At 36.6% G+C, this 15,881-nt stretch overlaps 1 protein-coding gene across 3 annotated transcripts in view; it reads left to right on the plus strand.

The window, feature by feature from the left end:
- MAPK9 (mitogen-activated protein kinase 9) overlaps nucleotides 1-13,937 on the plus strand; it is a 50,750-nt gene extending 36,813 nt beyond the window's left edge. For 2 of the 3 annotated variants that reach the window (XM_081284854.1, XM_081284856.1), the window contains exons 7-12: nucleotides 476-547; nucleotides 4,432-4,614; nucleotides 6,287-6,411; nucleotides 7,452-7,515; nucleotides 9,402-9,473; nucleotides 10,850-13,937. In XM_081284854.1, the coding sequence (XP_081140980.1) occupies nucleotides 476-547; nucleotides 4,432-4,614; nucleotides 6,287-6,411; nucleotides 7,452-7,515; nucleotides 9,402-9,473; nucleotides 10,850-10,992 (659 nt within the window). In that variant the 3' untranslated portion in view covers nucleotides 10,993-13,937. Of the gene's footprint in view, nucleotides 1-475; nucleotides 548-4,431; nucleotides 4,615-6,286; nucleotides 6,412-7,451; nucleotides 7,516-9,401; nucleotides 9,474-10,844 lie in introns of all 3 variants that reach the window. The other variant, XM_081284855.1, reaches the window with a different exon arrangement.
- The last annotated feature ends 1,944 nt before the right edge of the window (nucleotides 13,938-15,881 follow it).

The raw sequence follows: 15,881 nt of genomic DNA on the forward strand, positions 1-15,881 counted from the left end.
AAAAGAGATATGGGGCTCTCTAGCTGGTTTTTAATCACCTGGTGTTTGGTAGTGGACATCTGGTCTGTCGGGTGCATCATGGCAGAAATGGTCCTCCATAAAGTCCTGTTCCCAGGAAGAGACTGTATCCTTCTCAAGGAGAGACCCAGCATTTGGCCATGGAGGCTAGAGGTGGGGTGGGTATGTGACCCTGAAAAACCTTTGTGTTCATAGGCACTTCTTGTTTCTGTTTTTTTCTTTGTTTTTTTGTTTTTTAAACTGTAAAGTACTGGAATCTTTGGCACTAAAATCCCAGATTGCTGCAAACTGAAGGCTAAAATAGAGGTCAGCAATCATTCATATTGTGTAAAAAGTTCACCCTGAGCTAGCAATTTATTTTTCCATATTTGTGTGTTTAGTACTGCTAGAATTCCTTTTCTTCACCTTTGTTTTGTTCATGGCACTTCATAATTTTATCATTTCATTTTATTTTCAGTTGATATCTGGTCAGTGGGTTGCATCATGGGAGAGCTGGTGAAAGGTTGTGTGATATTCCAAGGCACTGACCGTATCCTTCCCCAGGACCTTGACCCTGGCCATGCTTTCCATATCAAGGGCAGCATGATTGCACCTATTACATGAACGCTCAGAAGGAAAATGCCATAATTTCACATTGTGTTCTAAGGGGGTCTTTGTTTTGTTTGTTAAATTAGTGTCACACCAAGTGGTTCACATTAACATTTTCTTTTTTACTTAACTACCTGTGATGATTTTGTTGAGACTCAGAGTTAAATTAAACCAATTAAATTAGCTCTTAATTTTATCAAAAATAGCTAGACATGTAAATTATTTACTATTTGATAAGTATTTTGATATTTAAATGCAAATATTTTATAATTTAGTTTATTCCATTAATTTAAGTAGGAAAGGTGCCATCTAAATTTAATAGGCTAATATGCTTGTGTGATTTAATTAATATACTATTTTGTTAGTTATTGGTATACATTAAAATATTTTCCCCCCAAAGTTAGAATGGAAGCATATTATGTGAGGCCTAAGTGGAAAACTTTAAAATGAAAATTTTATGAAGAACAATATTATTAAATTTCCTTGTTTATTACTCTGATGATATTTTATAGAAGTTTTTTTTTTAATATATCTAGAGAGCTATTTTGTGTACTGGGGAAGGTAAATATAAAAGTGCAAAAGATTAACCTATACTATGGTCAACAATTCATATTAATGATATAGTATAAAGGAGACTAGATAATAGTTATAATAGCTTTCTTTCTTCATACATTCTTCATCTTTAATATTTTTACCCTAACATAGTTGTTCACATGTACCCTCTTTCATTTGTGTTCTAACCTTTCAATATTTTCATTAGTCTTTGATTTTTGTCTTTTGTTATGAAAGCTTAAAGTTGTCTCTTTCCAGTAGCAGATAAATGGTTGCTTTTAAAGGAAATCAAGCTCTCTAGTCAGGGTTTTGTATGTATTTCACAAAAATAATTTTAGTTTTTTATAATTTAGTGGAATCAGTTTTCTTATAAAGTACAACACAACTTAAAATGAAAAAAACTTTATTCCTATGATTTCTTTCCTTTATATTTTCCCCATCATAGATTACATAATATGTGAAATTAAATATAGCATTGTATTTTGTTCTAATACTTTTTTTTGCAGTTTTCCATTACCTCAGATTCACTTGTTTCAAACTACAAATAAGGAAGCCTCTTTATTTTTGCAAATAAACACAATTAAAAAGAGAAAAGTTGAGGCATACTAAAGATAAATAATTTGGAAGTATCTATTTAACATTCAGCGTGTCCCAATTTTTATTCATTTTGTGTCTTTTCTCATTTTATTAAGAAATATCTTCCCCAAAAGATTCAAAAGTGAAGAATGTTGTTACTTTTTAGTTCATCTTAATAATTTAAAATTTCTACTTTATACATTAACATGTCACAACATCAGTAATTAATGGCTTTATTATTATGGAGATTGTCTAATGTTATTTAAACTCACACAGAGACTAACATCATTTTCTAAAGTTTCACCAGTTTTTTCAAATATTAGATTGAAATTTTGAGAGATAGAAGAAGGTTCCAATAGCCAGACTGAGGTTTTTCATAGCTTTCCTTTAGATTTGTGACCTGAAGTTGAAAAGGAGCTTCTGTCCTCACTGTAGCCTGTAAGAAAGAAAAAGATTTACCCGGGCCATAAGGTTCAAGTTGAGACTCCTCCACATGGTATCTGTGCATCTTTGAGAAATTCAGGGCCCCTCTGAACCTTGGTTTCCCCTTATGTTAAATGAGAGACTGTGTTCTGCCCCTCAGAATCACAGGAGTTCAATGACAAGAGTCTGCACATGCCCAAAAGGTCCTCTAGGTTTGCCAGGGTTCTTTCCCCTTTCTGCCTTCCTAGTATACAGAGTCTGTAAAAACTACTCTGTATCATTGACCCAGCAGATATTTATTGAGTGCCCACCCATTTCTAGATTCCTAATCTAACTTTGGTATTAAAATGCTCACTCCAGCAGCTGAGTTGAGGGTAGAATGCTGCAGAGGCAGTTAGTTTTCCAGTGGGAGATGGCAGATGCTCATGCCAGGCTGGTAGAAATGCAGGCAGGGAGAAAGTCTACTCCCCTTGTGGGCAATTGGAGGTATTTAGTAGTAGAAATACAGAGTGTGGAATTCAGGGGGATAGATCTGGTATAGAGAAATAAATGTGAGAGTTTTCATTGTATCAGTAGCATTGAAGTCTTGAGACAGGTAGTGAGTGCTTGAAGAAAGAGAAGAGAAAAGGACAAAGGACTAAGATAAGGACTGAGAGTTGACCCTTTGATTTAGTGATGGCCACTGGCAACCTTGATGGGCACAATTTTCACAGATATGTGGGAGAAACCCTGAAGAGAATATGTTCAAGAGATAATGAAAGTCTGAGAATTAGACATACAAGTATAGTATATAACTCTTTAAAGGAGTTTTGCTACAAATAGAAGTAAATAATTGCAGTAATAGCTAGAAAATGGTTATTGTGATAACACTGGAGAAAAAAGCCTCATGTTTGTTGATGGAATTCTCCATTTGAGAACAAAATGTTGATATAGGAGTAAGAAATAAGAATTGATAGGTGCTCGTACTGAATAGACAACAGAGTATAGCCAGCTGAAGTGGGTTGGGGTGGCTTTAGCCAGGAGCTCAGACAGTTCTCAGTGGTGAATGGTATGCAGATACTAGGATAGGGACATCACAGGAAGGGCCATCTTGTGATTGGTTCCATTTTCACAGCAAGAAGTGAGCATGGGGAAGAGCTGTTGAAAGTATAAGGGAGAGGTGTTTTCACAGTATAGATTAATAAAATGTACCATAATTCTGATTTGGCAAAAAAGAGAAGTGAAGGAAAAGGTACTAGTGGTTTGAATCTCCAAAACCTATTTCCCAAGCAGTCTTCTGAAGCATAAAATTTTGGAAGGGCTGAGTTCATGTGTCTGGGACCTAGGTGATTTCTAAGACATGCTTCAGTGAGTCACTTTTTTGAGCTGCTATTTGCATGGCTTTTTTTTTTTTTTTCTGGCTTGCATTGTCTTGTGTGACTGTTTACTATTTCAGTATCACTTTCCACACACATTATCACAATTATCCCAAGCCTAACAAGCACCCTATGTACTAGGCAAAGCTGGTATTGCCTGCATTAAGCATGTAAGGAAGTTGCTGCAAGGAATATGGACTTCCTGACACTTTATGAGTGGTTAACGCACAGCTGAGTCTGAAACCTAGGTCATGCACTCTGAAAGGAAATAAAATTCATTTCCAGATATTGCAGGGATGGTGGGAATGAGTCAATGCTAAGTAAAACAGGATGATATCTGAAAGTAGTCATTGTTCAGTCTAAGGTCAGTTTCAGGAAGGAATTTGGTCCCATAGGAAAGGACCAGGCCAAAGGTACACAAAGGCCATGGCCCTGGTTTCTGCCCCTCCCTCACCGTGCCACCCCAGGCCAGGCTGTCCCACAGGGCTTTGGTTGCCCAGCTATAAACTAAGGAGGTTAGATAGATCTATGAAGCCTTCCTTTTGAAGGCTGTAAATCTAAGGTAGGTTTAGTATGAAAATTGATTTCAATTTCCTTATGTATCTAATTTCATGTTAATCATTTCTATCAGAATTTTATTTTGAACTATAATGGGGATGCATGTAAATTTTATTGTGTTGATTTAATAAACTGATTATAGTTTATAAGAATACAAAGTATAAGAGTTTAAAAAAATAGTCTAATTTGGAAAACCAAACCTTATTTGAATGTTATTTCAAAATGTTTCCACTGACCCAGTGGGGTAGCCTAATTACTTACCTGTCCAAAGGTGTAAATATAGTTTTCTTTCAAATGATGCTACTACATTGCAATATAAATATAAGGCATTTCAGTTATATTTTCCTCAAGAGATCCTTAGATATTGATCAATGGAATAAAGTTATCGAGCAGCTAGGAACACCATCAGCAGAGTTCATGAAGAAACTTCAGCCAACTGTGAGGAATTATGTAGAAAACAGACCAAAGTATCCTGGAATCAAATTTGAGGAACTTTTTCCAGATTGGATATTCCCATCAGAATCTGAACGAGACAAAATTAAAAGTAAGATATCCTTTTATTCTTATACTTGTTTTCATAATCCAGGTGGCACTTTCACTTTTTCATGTTTGTATTCTAAAACCTGAGAACATGAGGAGATAAAATAGTTGAAGCCCTGAAATAAAGATACTTAACAGGCTGGAAGTCTAATGTATAAAGGCATTGCAGAGAAAATTTTTAAAAGTTTTGTCCTCAATAAAACCACTTAACTGAAACCTTCAGCTAAAATTAAAATATTCAAACCAGTCTAAAAGACTCTTATAATTTTAGTAATTATAATTCAAGAAGTTTTCAGTTATAAAAAACACTTGAGGGGCTGGGGTTGTGGCTCAGCAGTAGAGCGCTCACCTAGCATGTACGAGGTGCTGGGTTCGATCCTCAGCACCACATAAAAATAAATAAATAAAATTAAGGTATTGTGTTCAACTACAACTTTAAAAATTTTTTTAATTAAAAAAAAACTCTTGAATAAAAATTCTGAATCAGGAACCATATGATAGTAGTTCAATAAAAGAGATTCTCTTCACCCTTCTTCTGAGCCCTTTATTAAAATGTGATTGATGGGGCTGGGGATATGGCTCAAGCGGTAGCGCGCTCGCCTCGCGTGCGTGCGGCCCGGGTTCGATCTTCAGCACCACATACCAACAAAGATGTTGTGTCTGCCGAGAACTAAAAATAAATATTAAAAATTCTCTCTCTCTCTCTCTCTCTCTCTCTCTCTCTCTCTCTCCTCTCTCACTCTCTCTTTAAAAAAATATATATATATAAAAAAAAATGTGATTGATGGAAAAAATTCATTTTCTTCCATAGCAAGATAAGCTGTGACTTAACTGAAAAGCCCCAGTCTTTCCTTTGCCTAAGCAAGTCTTATATTTAACTAAGTTGTTGAACCTGTTGTTTTTTTCCCTAACTACTAATCTCTAAATTAAAAAAAAAAAAAAAATGTGGCTGGGCACGGTGGCACACAACTATAATTCCAGCAGCTCAGGAGGCTGAGATAGGAGGATTGTGAGTGCAAAGCCAGCTTCAGCAAAATCAAGGCACTAAGTGACTCAGTGGGATCCTGTCTCTGAATAAAATACAAAATAGGACTGGGGATGTAATTCAGTTGTCAAATGCCCCTGACTTCAATCCCTAGTACCCGCCCCCCCAAAAAAATTATGTTGCCAACATTGTATACAGCTAGGTAGAGGCATCTGTGAAGTGTGTCATCCTGTGGTAACGTGAGATTATTGTGTGGTTTTAAAAGTTTGTTCTGATTTCATTTTAATGTGACTTGAAGAAAAAATACTCCCCTCATTTCATGCCCCCACTCTTGGTAGTGCCACCGGGAGCTCCGCCCTTGCCACCTCCCTATCTGTAGTTTCTCAGATTGAGGTCCTGTGTGGATACTGGATTAAGTAAGGCTGGCTTTACCCCACACACCAGTGCCCATGTTTTTCTTCCTCCTCTCTCAGATCCAGAGACAAAAAAAAAAAATTTTGAAAACCTTTGCTTGAAAGTTTGATCTTTTCTAAAAGTTTTGGGCTCTATTGATCTTGATCCTATCAAACATTTCTCCAAATTAATATATCTTTGTTCTAATTGTGCTATCACATTTAGTTCTTTATCATGTGATTTTCTGTTTCACATTAACAACATCAGGGTGTTAATCTAGTGTTTGTTTTCATCCTAGCGAGTCAAGCCAGAGATCTGTTATCAAAAATGTTAGTGATCGATCCTGACAAGCGGATCTCTGTAGATGAAGCCCTACGTCATCCATATATTACCGTTTGGTATGATCCCACTGAAGCAGAAGCAGTAAGTATCTATTTGAAAAAGGATACATATGTAAAGGCAGGGGTTGCTTTCCATGTCTCTTCTGTTAGTCCAGAAGGGCTACACAAGGATAGCAAGTTCCAGATTTTAGGAATCCTAATTACAAAGAAGACCAAGGTGCTGGGTTCACTATGCACTGGGGGCACTTGCTTTTGGGGCAGTACTTCAGGAATGAACATGCTTGTATTGTGATGATACAGTTGTCATCATTTATGTAACTGCTGATGTGTAATAATCATTTATTAAGCATCTCTTATTTTACTGACACTGTGCTTTGGCTAATCTTTTAATTTAGGCCTCAGAGAGGCCAACCAACTTGCTGGAAGTCATACATTTGTTTATCCTTCTTCAAAGACATGAGGCCTCTCCTATTCCCCTACTAAGGGAGTTCCCCTCTGAATTTGGTGCTCATGTGCATTTTCCCATAGCAATTCTGGTATGAATGATCTTTAGCTGTGAGTGAAATAACAACACAGTGACATGTTTACTTTGTAACATCGGTGGAACACATTTTTATGTCTTGGCTATGGATTTAACTACCATTTTAAGCATTGTTTTATAACAAAAGAAATTAGATTTATAAGCAGCCTTTTGGAACTATCCATTTATGTGTTGGGAATTAGACTGTGGAGTCCTTACATGAAGAAATCTAAATGTGAAGTATATTCTAAGAAAGAACTGCACCTTGCATAGCTCTCAGCTCAGCACTTGTCCATGGAGGAGTCTCAAGGAAGTAGCCTGTGACTACTAATTTTGTAATTACATTTGGACAGATGTTTTTATAGTATCTTGAGGTCATGAATAAGAAGATTATTATTAATAGCTCTCTTTTTGGTTAATTTTTCCTTAATTATTTTGATTGTGAAAATTACATAATATCACACAGCAAAAATTTTTAATAAAATATGTTAATGAACTAAATCCACATGATAAGACTAGAAATAGTCTAAGTAGTGTTACCTTTTTTTCATGTCTCATTATTCTTTGAACTCTGTTGACTTTACATGTTTTTTAATTTTCAGCCACCACCTCAAATTTATGATGCACAGTTGGAAGAAAGAGAACATGCAATTGAAGAGTGGAAAGGTAAAGGCAGCTTATTTTGATTGTTATTTAGACATTTCTTATAATGTTATTATTTATAACAAAGTAGGGGCTTTTTACTTTTTGTAATAGTCCTTCAGAAAGGGGCAAGAGAACCTGCAGCTCCCTTATCCTTTTTCCTCTAACTTTCTGTAGAAAAGAAACTTGAAGATAACAGCATTAGAGAGAAACATGTATGAATCCATACTGTTTGCTTCCAGAATAAAATATGTGGGCTTTTCCACATGATTTTACATTACGAAATATTGATTTGAAAACTGAATTAGTAATTGTATCACATTTATCTTGGGAACATATTGCAAATTGTCATGTTCCCCCTATTCACAGGCCACATACTACCTACAATGTTCCTTCGCTAAGCAGACATGGGGCAAGCCAGGGCTGAGAGTTATTTGAACTTCTGCATTTTTCTTTTTGAGTACCAGGGATTGAACTCAGGGGCACTTGACCCCTGAGCCACATCCCCAACCCTATTTTGTATTTTATTTAGAGACAGGGTTCACTGAATCACTTTAGCACCTCGCTGTTGCTGAGGCTGGCTTTGAACTCACAATCCTCCTGCTTCATCCTCCTGAGCCTCTGGGATTACAGGCACTGCATATATTTTTTTTAATATTTATTTTTCAGTTTTTGGTGGACACAACATCTTTATTTTATTTTTATGTGGTGCTGAGGATCAAACCCAGCTTCCCGCGCATGCCAGGCAAGCACGTTACTGCTTGAGCCACATCCCCAGCCCCTCTGCATATATTTTTAAGCCATGTAGTTGTATATGTTTTAAAATCTAGTTTGGGTAAAATTTCTAATCAAAAATAAGCAAGTTGGGTATTTTTATAACCATAAGATTAACCAAATGACCCACAAAAAACTAAACCTGTGGGGCTGTGGTTGAGGCTCAGTGGTAGAGCACTTGCCTAGCATGTGTAAGACACTGGGTTCCATCTTCAGCATCACATAAAAATAAACAAATTAATTAAAGAGGTATTGTATCCATCTACAACCAAAAAAATCAGGGAAAAAAATTAATGAAAAGGCTGAATTAGCAATACTTCATTCTAAAGCAAGATCAGTGGTAACTGAGGGCCAAGGTCAGTACGAGTCAATACTGGTGATGTGTTGGGTGGAACCATCATGGGATGTGGTGTGCCAGTTACTAGCATGTATGGCAGTGCACACAGCCATAATCCTCAGTGTGTGCCTGCAGTGTATTAATGTTACTTGATGAATACTAAAATTTTAGAAATATAATAATAATTTGCTTGGTAGCCAATTAGTTGTTCTTAACAATAAAAGTTGAAGACAAGACAGGACTTAGGTGTATGAATTAATTTTGGGAGCCCACACATGGATACTCTTTACATTTGGAGAACCACAAGTAACAGTGGATAGAAATACATTCAAATGGTTTTGAGATCATCCATGTCTTTAAAATGTCTCTTTGAGCTATTCTTCATGCTTGCTCACTCACTCTCACCCTCTCACTCTTTCTGTAAAACTCCCAAATAGATTCAGAATAACCCTATGTTTTTGGCTGCCTTAATAGTTTCATTGAAAAGATAAGGTAGAACAGGGGTTCGAGCAACAGCTCAGTAGTAGAGTGATTGCCTAGCATGTGCAATTGGATCTTATCCTGGATCTTATCCCTGGATCTTATCCTCAGCACTACAGAAAATTTCAGAAGGAAAAAGATGTTATAATATATCAAAACAAAAATGGATCCAGGTAGGCAATATTAATGAATTGACTATATATCACAATTTAAAATAACATAATACAGTGCTCTTAGAGTGATTCCAGTTGATTTGGAAGCAATGTTTAGAGATGCAAATAAACTGATGAAGCATTTTAACTTGCATTTCTGTTTGAAGAGCTAATTTACAAAGAAGTAATGGATTGGGAAGAAAGAAGCAAGAATGGTGTTGTAAAAGATCAGCCTTCAGGTTAGTGATCGCTTCAATCATGTGATCATATAATATTTCCATTGCCTATTCAACTTTTGCCAATGGCAGCAGTGTGTTAAGTGACTGCTTGGCTATCATTAGATTTGAAAACCCCTTGTATAAAATGGTCCGGTCTCCCATTTTGGCTTGTCATGGCAGTAGTGATGGTGACTGCAGCTATTTACTGATAAGCCAGGCACTAAGTTAAGTACATTTTAAACATTTTTATTTAATCCTTGCAACAACTGCTGTCAGCTTCATTTCATCAGTGAGGAAATTGAATGTAAAGCCTTTTCACTCTGTATGACCTTCTTTGTACTGGTCTCATTTAGTTTAAAATACAACAACAACAAATTAATGCAATTTAGGTAAAATTAAATTTGGTTTTAAGAGAATTGTTCATAGTATTCTCCCATTTTTATATACTTGACCTACATAGTACTAGTGACCTAATGACTAGATAATTATGTGACTATGAGAGACTCTGATATTAGTGTTATTAACTATGTCTTTAGGTTTCTACCTGCTTACTAATGAAATTCTTAAGCTATATTTTTTTCTTACTCCCACTTGAAATCACACACACGTACATACAGAGTGTAAATGCACAGCTTACCTCTTTTTCTTGAATTTTATATTCAATATGACGAATGTGTTAAACACATAGAGATTATATAACTTTAGCAAGAATTTAGGTGCTTTTGTTGTTAACCAAGTACAAATTTAAGACTGTAAACACTGATCTCTGAATAATCCAGATGTTTTATTTTTGCTCAAACCATACTAAAATGTGGATAGTGAGAAATATGATAGTTTCCTTGCCTTCATAGATTAAAATGTCAGTTTTCTGGATCCACAAGTATATTCTAAGAGGTCACTAAATAATTTTCTCTTTTTATGTACTGTCTATTTCAGAAGGTATTTTTATAGAAAAAAGATTTCTTTGAATGTTAATGCTTTTCCCCAATAGACTTAGATGTATATTATGATTGAAATGTCTGATGACTTGAATCCTATTCAAGCTTAAGGTTCTTGTGATACTTTTATGATAAACTTAGCAATTTCTTTTTAAGGTTTATTTGAAATCATCAAGTATTTTTTAAATAGTTAATGTGATTATACATGACCACATACATGTTTAGCCAGAGGAAGTAAAGGAGAATGTCACAGGAACAGACACAGGAATATTTGGGATCCTGGGCCAAAAGAAAAACTCAAAGAGAAATTTAAAATATACAGTTGATTAACTTCTTGTTTATACTGATAGTTAGGATTGGAAAACTGCAAAAGAACAGAAGAAATGACATGGTCTCATTGCCTAAATATGCAGCAATGTCGTGCCTCAGATTTTATTCTATTTGGTTTTCTTAGCACAGATGCAGCAGTAAGTAGCAACGCCACTCCTTCTCAGTCGTCATCTATCAATGACATTTCATCCATGTCCACTGAGCAGACACTGGCCTCAGACACAGACAGCAGTCTGGATGCCTCAACAGGACCCCTTGAAGGTTGTCGATGATAAGTTGGAAACAGCAAACTTGTCATTGGCAAAGGAACTCTTGCTTCCATGGTCCCGAAGTGCGTGGGAGTTGATGGAACCAAATAGAAAAACTCCATGTTCTGCATGTAAGAAACACGATGCCTTGCCCCTACTCAGTTCTAATAGGATTGCCTGCTTAGATTATAAAATGAAGCAGATTATGTCTGAAGAAAAAAAAAGTACAGGCCACATTTTAGAGATTTTGTTCAAGATCATTTCAGGTGAGCAATTAGAATAGATGAATTTTTACAAGTTGTATGGTAATAGTGGTGACAATTCCTCATCATGTAACTGTTGGGACTTTATGCATGTGACCACAAATGCTTGCTTGGACTTGCCCATCTGGCACTTTGGAAATCAATATTTAAATGCCAAATAATCTTCCAGGTAGTGCTGCTTCTTAGAATTATCCATTAATTCTCCTAAGTAATTTGGTGTTTGTCCAGAAAAAAATAGATTTATGTGTGTTAATTGGCCACCATCACATCTTACCCACTTTTATGGTATGATTTATTCTATCTTTTGTATTTCAGAAGGAATATAATTAAATCTATTTAATAAATAAAAATATAGCTTTTCTTAAATTTGTGATGTTTTGGGCTGAGAATTATCATTGCTAAAACAAGACACTTATATCGACACTGTGTTTTCTCTAAATTGTCTGGTGTGGGATGATTGTCCATTCAGCTCTACTGCATGATAAAACTTTTAAGTTTTGCTTTGTGCTGCTTAAGACATGTATACCTTTGAAATCCTGTGTACCTTACTACTTTTTCCTTGGTCTGCTGGACTTCTTATTAATTTAAAGTGTTACCTAGAACTTCACTTTCTTCATCAAACACATCACACTCCATTTCCATAACATGCTGGCAAATAGATCCCTGAATACGTTGTCTAACATCAGAGTAGAGCTTTTACAAATGGTCTCTCGGATCATTGCAGTAAATACCAAATGCTTCCTTTGCCAGAGCCTAACCTGGGTCCTTTACTCAACTGTCATGCAAGGTGAAATACAAGATGAAATACAAAGTCAGCATTTCCTTTGCCAACACCTCATTCTAACTCAGGTTTCTTTCTTCACTGAAAGAAACCAGGTAAATCCCTGTTGGTCTGTTTAGAAGGTCCAGCTGACTCAGATGCCTGTTTGTTGCTGTTTTCCATTTTGAAGAGGCATTTCCTTTTCATAAGGGAAATCCATGATTGTTCTGGGAAAACTCTTCAGAGGGATATGGAGGAAATACCCTAGAAAGTAGTGATTCACTATTGAGTATTTTCTGATTTAAAACTGCTCACCTGAAATTGATACTTTCAGACTTCCTGATATGTAATAAATCAAAATTTATTAAGATACTGAGTACTTACGTGTCACTGCAGAAATGGAGTTATAATGATCACATTTTGGCTACTTGTGCTCAGAATGTTTTGTCCCTTGAGCTTACTTTGTTACTGATTCATATCTTGTGTTCGGTTACTTTGGAAACTATTTGGTCAACATTCTATAGAATGTGTTCTGAGGAAGAACTTTGATAAGAAAGTTTATCATAAATATTATCTGAAAGATATGATTCTGTCTGCACCAGTTGTATCTTAATGGTCAGTCTTATCACTGGAAACTAGATCCCTTGATGAACAAAATTAATCTTGAAATATATAGTTTTATATTGTGTCATTTAGACACTTTCAAGTAGAAAATGGAAAGGCTAACTTGGATTGAGGCAGAAATATCTATTCTAAGGCTTGGGATTATTTAGCCCTGAAGGCCTGATGGTCCAAGTAAAAAAGTTTTCACTGTTCACATATAAACATCTTACAATGGCCTTCTCTCTGATACATACTCTTTTAAAAAACTTCAATAAATCTATCTTTTAACAAACAAAGAAAAGGGAGTTTTAGAACTGCATTATCTGCCCTATACTGTGTAAAGGCAGCACACCAATGACAATGGCTCATCCAGGTCCCACTTACAAGGAGATATATATATGTAAGTGGAGTGAGGTACTCCACAGAATGGCTTTCTGTTTACCCACCTATTCCTCTACCCGTCCTGTGAGCCTGTTGTCACAGATGGAACATGCTGGTATGGACAGGGTCTCCTACCAAGATCCTTTTCCATCAGGCACAGAACAGGTAACAGAGCTCCATAGTGATACCTCACCCCAGTTTCAGGGTCCTCCCTCCTGAGCCTAGATTTGCCAGGGTCCTGGTGCAATGCAAATTATTTCAAACTGATCTCTGGATAAATGCTAATGTTGGATAAAGAACTGAAAATTGTGCTCAACTTTTTCATCTTTTCTATTTTATTTTTGTAATTTATATTGTACACAACCCTGGAAGTAACTATTTTGGACATGTATTTTTATAACCAGGTAATTTATGATTATCCTGGAATGTTTGGACTAGGTTTGTTTCTTTTGTTGGCTTAGTTTTCAGTCAAAACAGAAGTGACTGCCTCCCCTATGTCTGGGTCTCAATTTCAAGCGCAGGTTCGGGAAGGCAGGCAGAGTCCTGTCAGGATAGGAGAGAGGTCTGGAAACAATGGCTGCACAGCATCCAACAGCTTTGGCCCTGCAGATGGAACCAGGCTCTGCTCTTATCTTTGGGATGTGAAACTCAAAATCCCAGTGCTGAAAGAAGAAAGCCCACTGCAGGGTCTCTTGATGACATCCAGGGTCCATATTTGAAACACTGAATGTGACACTGGTTTAATCCAGACTGAATGCTGTGTAAGTCATGAAAACAGTATAAGAATTTGTCTGGTTGATTTCTGATGTAACTCCTCTGGTATTTCATACTGGTAGTAAATACAGGTGTGACCTTTCAGATTGCATATCTCAAAAGTAACATTGCCTAATGTTTTATAATAAAATATATTATGTGTGTTATGATTGGTGAAAAATAATATAGACTACATTTTAAAAGAGAAATTTATAGCATGTTTAATTCTTGTGTGTTTTTAAGTGACAGTTATTTTTCTATATCACCATCTCTTATTACAGACTTAACATGAACATGGGTAGTGGTTAGAGTGTCATGATTTTAGTCAATATTCACAAATGTTTTCAAATTGAAAGGCAAAAACATTTCTCTGTTATCTTACCAAGCTAGTCTCATCTGGATTCCAAAATTAGATAAAGACGATCAAGAAGATTATAGGTCCTTTCATAGATGCAAATTGACATAGCATTTTTTGCTGTAAGCCAGAATGCAGGAGTGACTCAATAGTTCCAATAGACTATTTTTATTTTTAAAAAAACTATCAAAACTCTACACAGGAAAGAGTTTTCTTTAGGGAGTTGCAGGACTTGCTAAAGAAAGAGCAAGAGAAGGCAGCAAATGTCAGACATTCCCCCTGGGTAGTAGAGTGGGTAAGAACACTCTCCATCCCTTCTTTGTTTAACATGACAGGTCATCCTGAAAAAGGGCAAAACTTAATAGTAAGCAGATAAGACTTCATGATTTCTCTGCATATACACATACACATGTGTATGTGCATGCATGTGTATGTATAAACTAATGAGATTTAACTATGAAAAAGAAAAAAGAGGGCAAAGGATTTGACCAGGTCACTTACCTAAAGGAAAGCCCTTCAGCCTACCAATCCCCCAAGTCTAGAAATAGCCAACAGCCCAGCTGGAGGCAGAGAGCACTGATTCCCTAGGGAAACCTCTGCCTTCTTTACCCAACTCAAAATGGACTCTTGCAGGACTGTCCATAACACCTCAACAGAACAGTGATGTTTTCCTGATCTCCCAACTTCTAAGGCCCCTGCCCACCCCTTCACCCCATTGCATACCATTATTTCTTCATTTTCAGTAAACAACCAGTGAGCATTTCCTCTTCTAGATCATGGGCTGAAGACAAGAGCTGTACAAAAGACACTCAAGTCTCTGCCTTTGGGGACCTTATTACTCCATGGCTACAATTAAATAATTACATAAATCCATCTGCAGTTTCATCGGGGGATGTGTGCTAAATAGGATGGCACAGAGAATCTTTATAACACGAGGGTCACACCTTAGTTGGCAAGGTGAGAGAAGCTTCCCTGAGGAAGCAGTGACTAAACTCACAATGAAGAACAAGGAGAAGTTCCATGGTAAATCCTGTTGACTTCATCTCTAAAAGAGCTCAGCCGGGCTCCTCCTATCTCCATCATCACTATTGTCCAGTCCTCATACACGGGGACAGTTGTTGTTCCAGTCTAAAGAGGCTCCTGGTTTCCATTCTAGTCCGGCTGCCCCTCATCTTTTACCCTATTCTGGAACAAGACTCCTCATTGTTGTTCCGCTGACCATGTTGTCCTACTTAAAGTCACTATGGATTCCAGTTGCCCACCTGGGTGTTTCTCAAATTTAGACTCCCCCTCCCCCGTCATATTGCCACACATACCTTTACTTCTGCACTACTGAGGTTGCCAACTGTCATAGGACACAGAAATGTCCTAAAACCATCTTCTACACTTTTTCTACTAGTGGATTCTAAAAAATGGAAGGTCAGTAAACCCTGTTGACCTAATAAATGTACCACTCTCAAGGCAAGTGGAGTCCTGGAATTCCACTTCCCATCTTGTACACACCTTTTTGCTTTTCTTAAGAGTTTCTCTTAACAGACTTCCATTTTTTTTACTTTCATTTTCATAAGTTTATTTGCAGTTTTATGTTCATGAGTAGAACCAAGCCATTGTACACATGGTGAGATTGATCAGTCTCTTTCATGGACAAAGATCCCTTTCCAAGTCAAAGAAACATTTAGAGGACTGGGGGCATAATTCAAAAGTAGATAGCTTGCCTAGCATGTACAAGGCCATGGATGTGATCCCCAGAATCTCAAAAAGAAAAAAATATTTAGAGATGCACTTGGTAAGAATTACA

Source organism: Spermophilus citellus (genome assembly GCF_964194105.1).
Source record: "Spermophilus citellus genome assembly, chromosome: 1".
Taxonomy (NCBI): domain Eukaryota; kingdom Metazoa; phylum Chordata; class Mammalia; order Rodentia; family Sciuridae; genus Spermophilus; species Spermophilus citellus.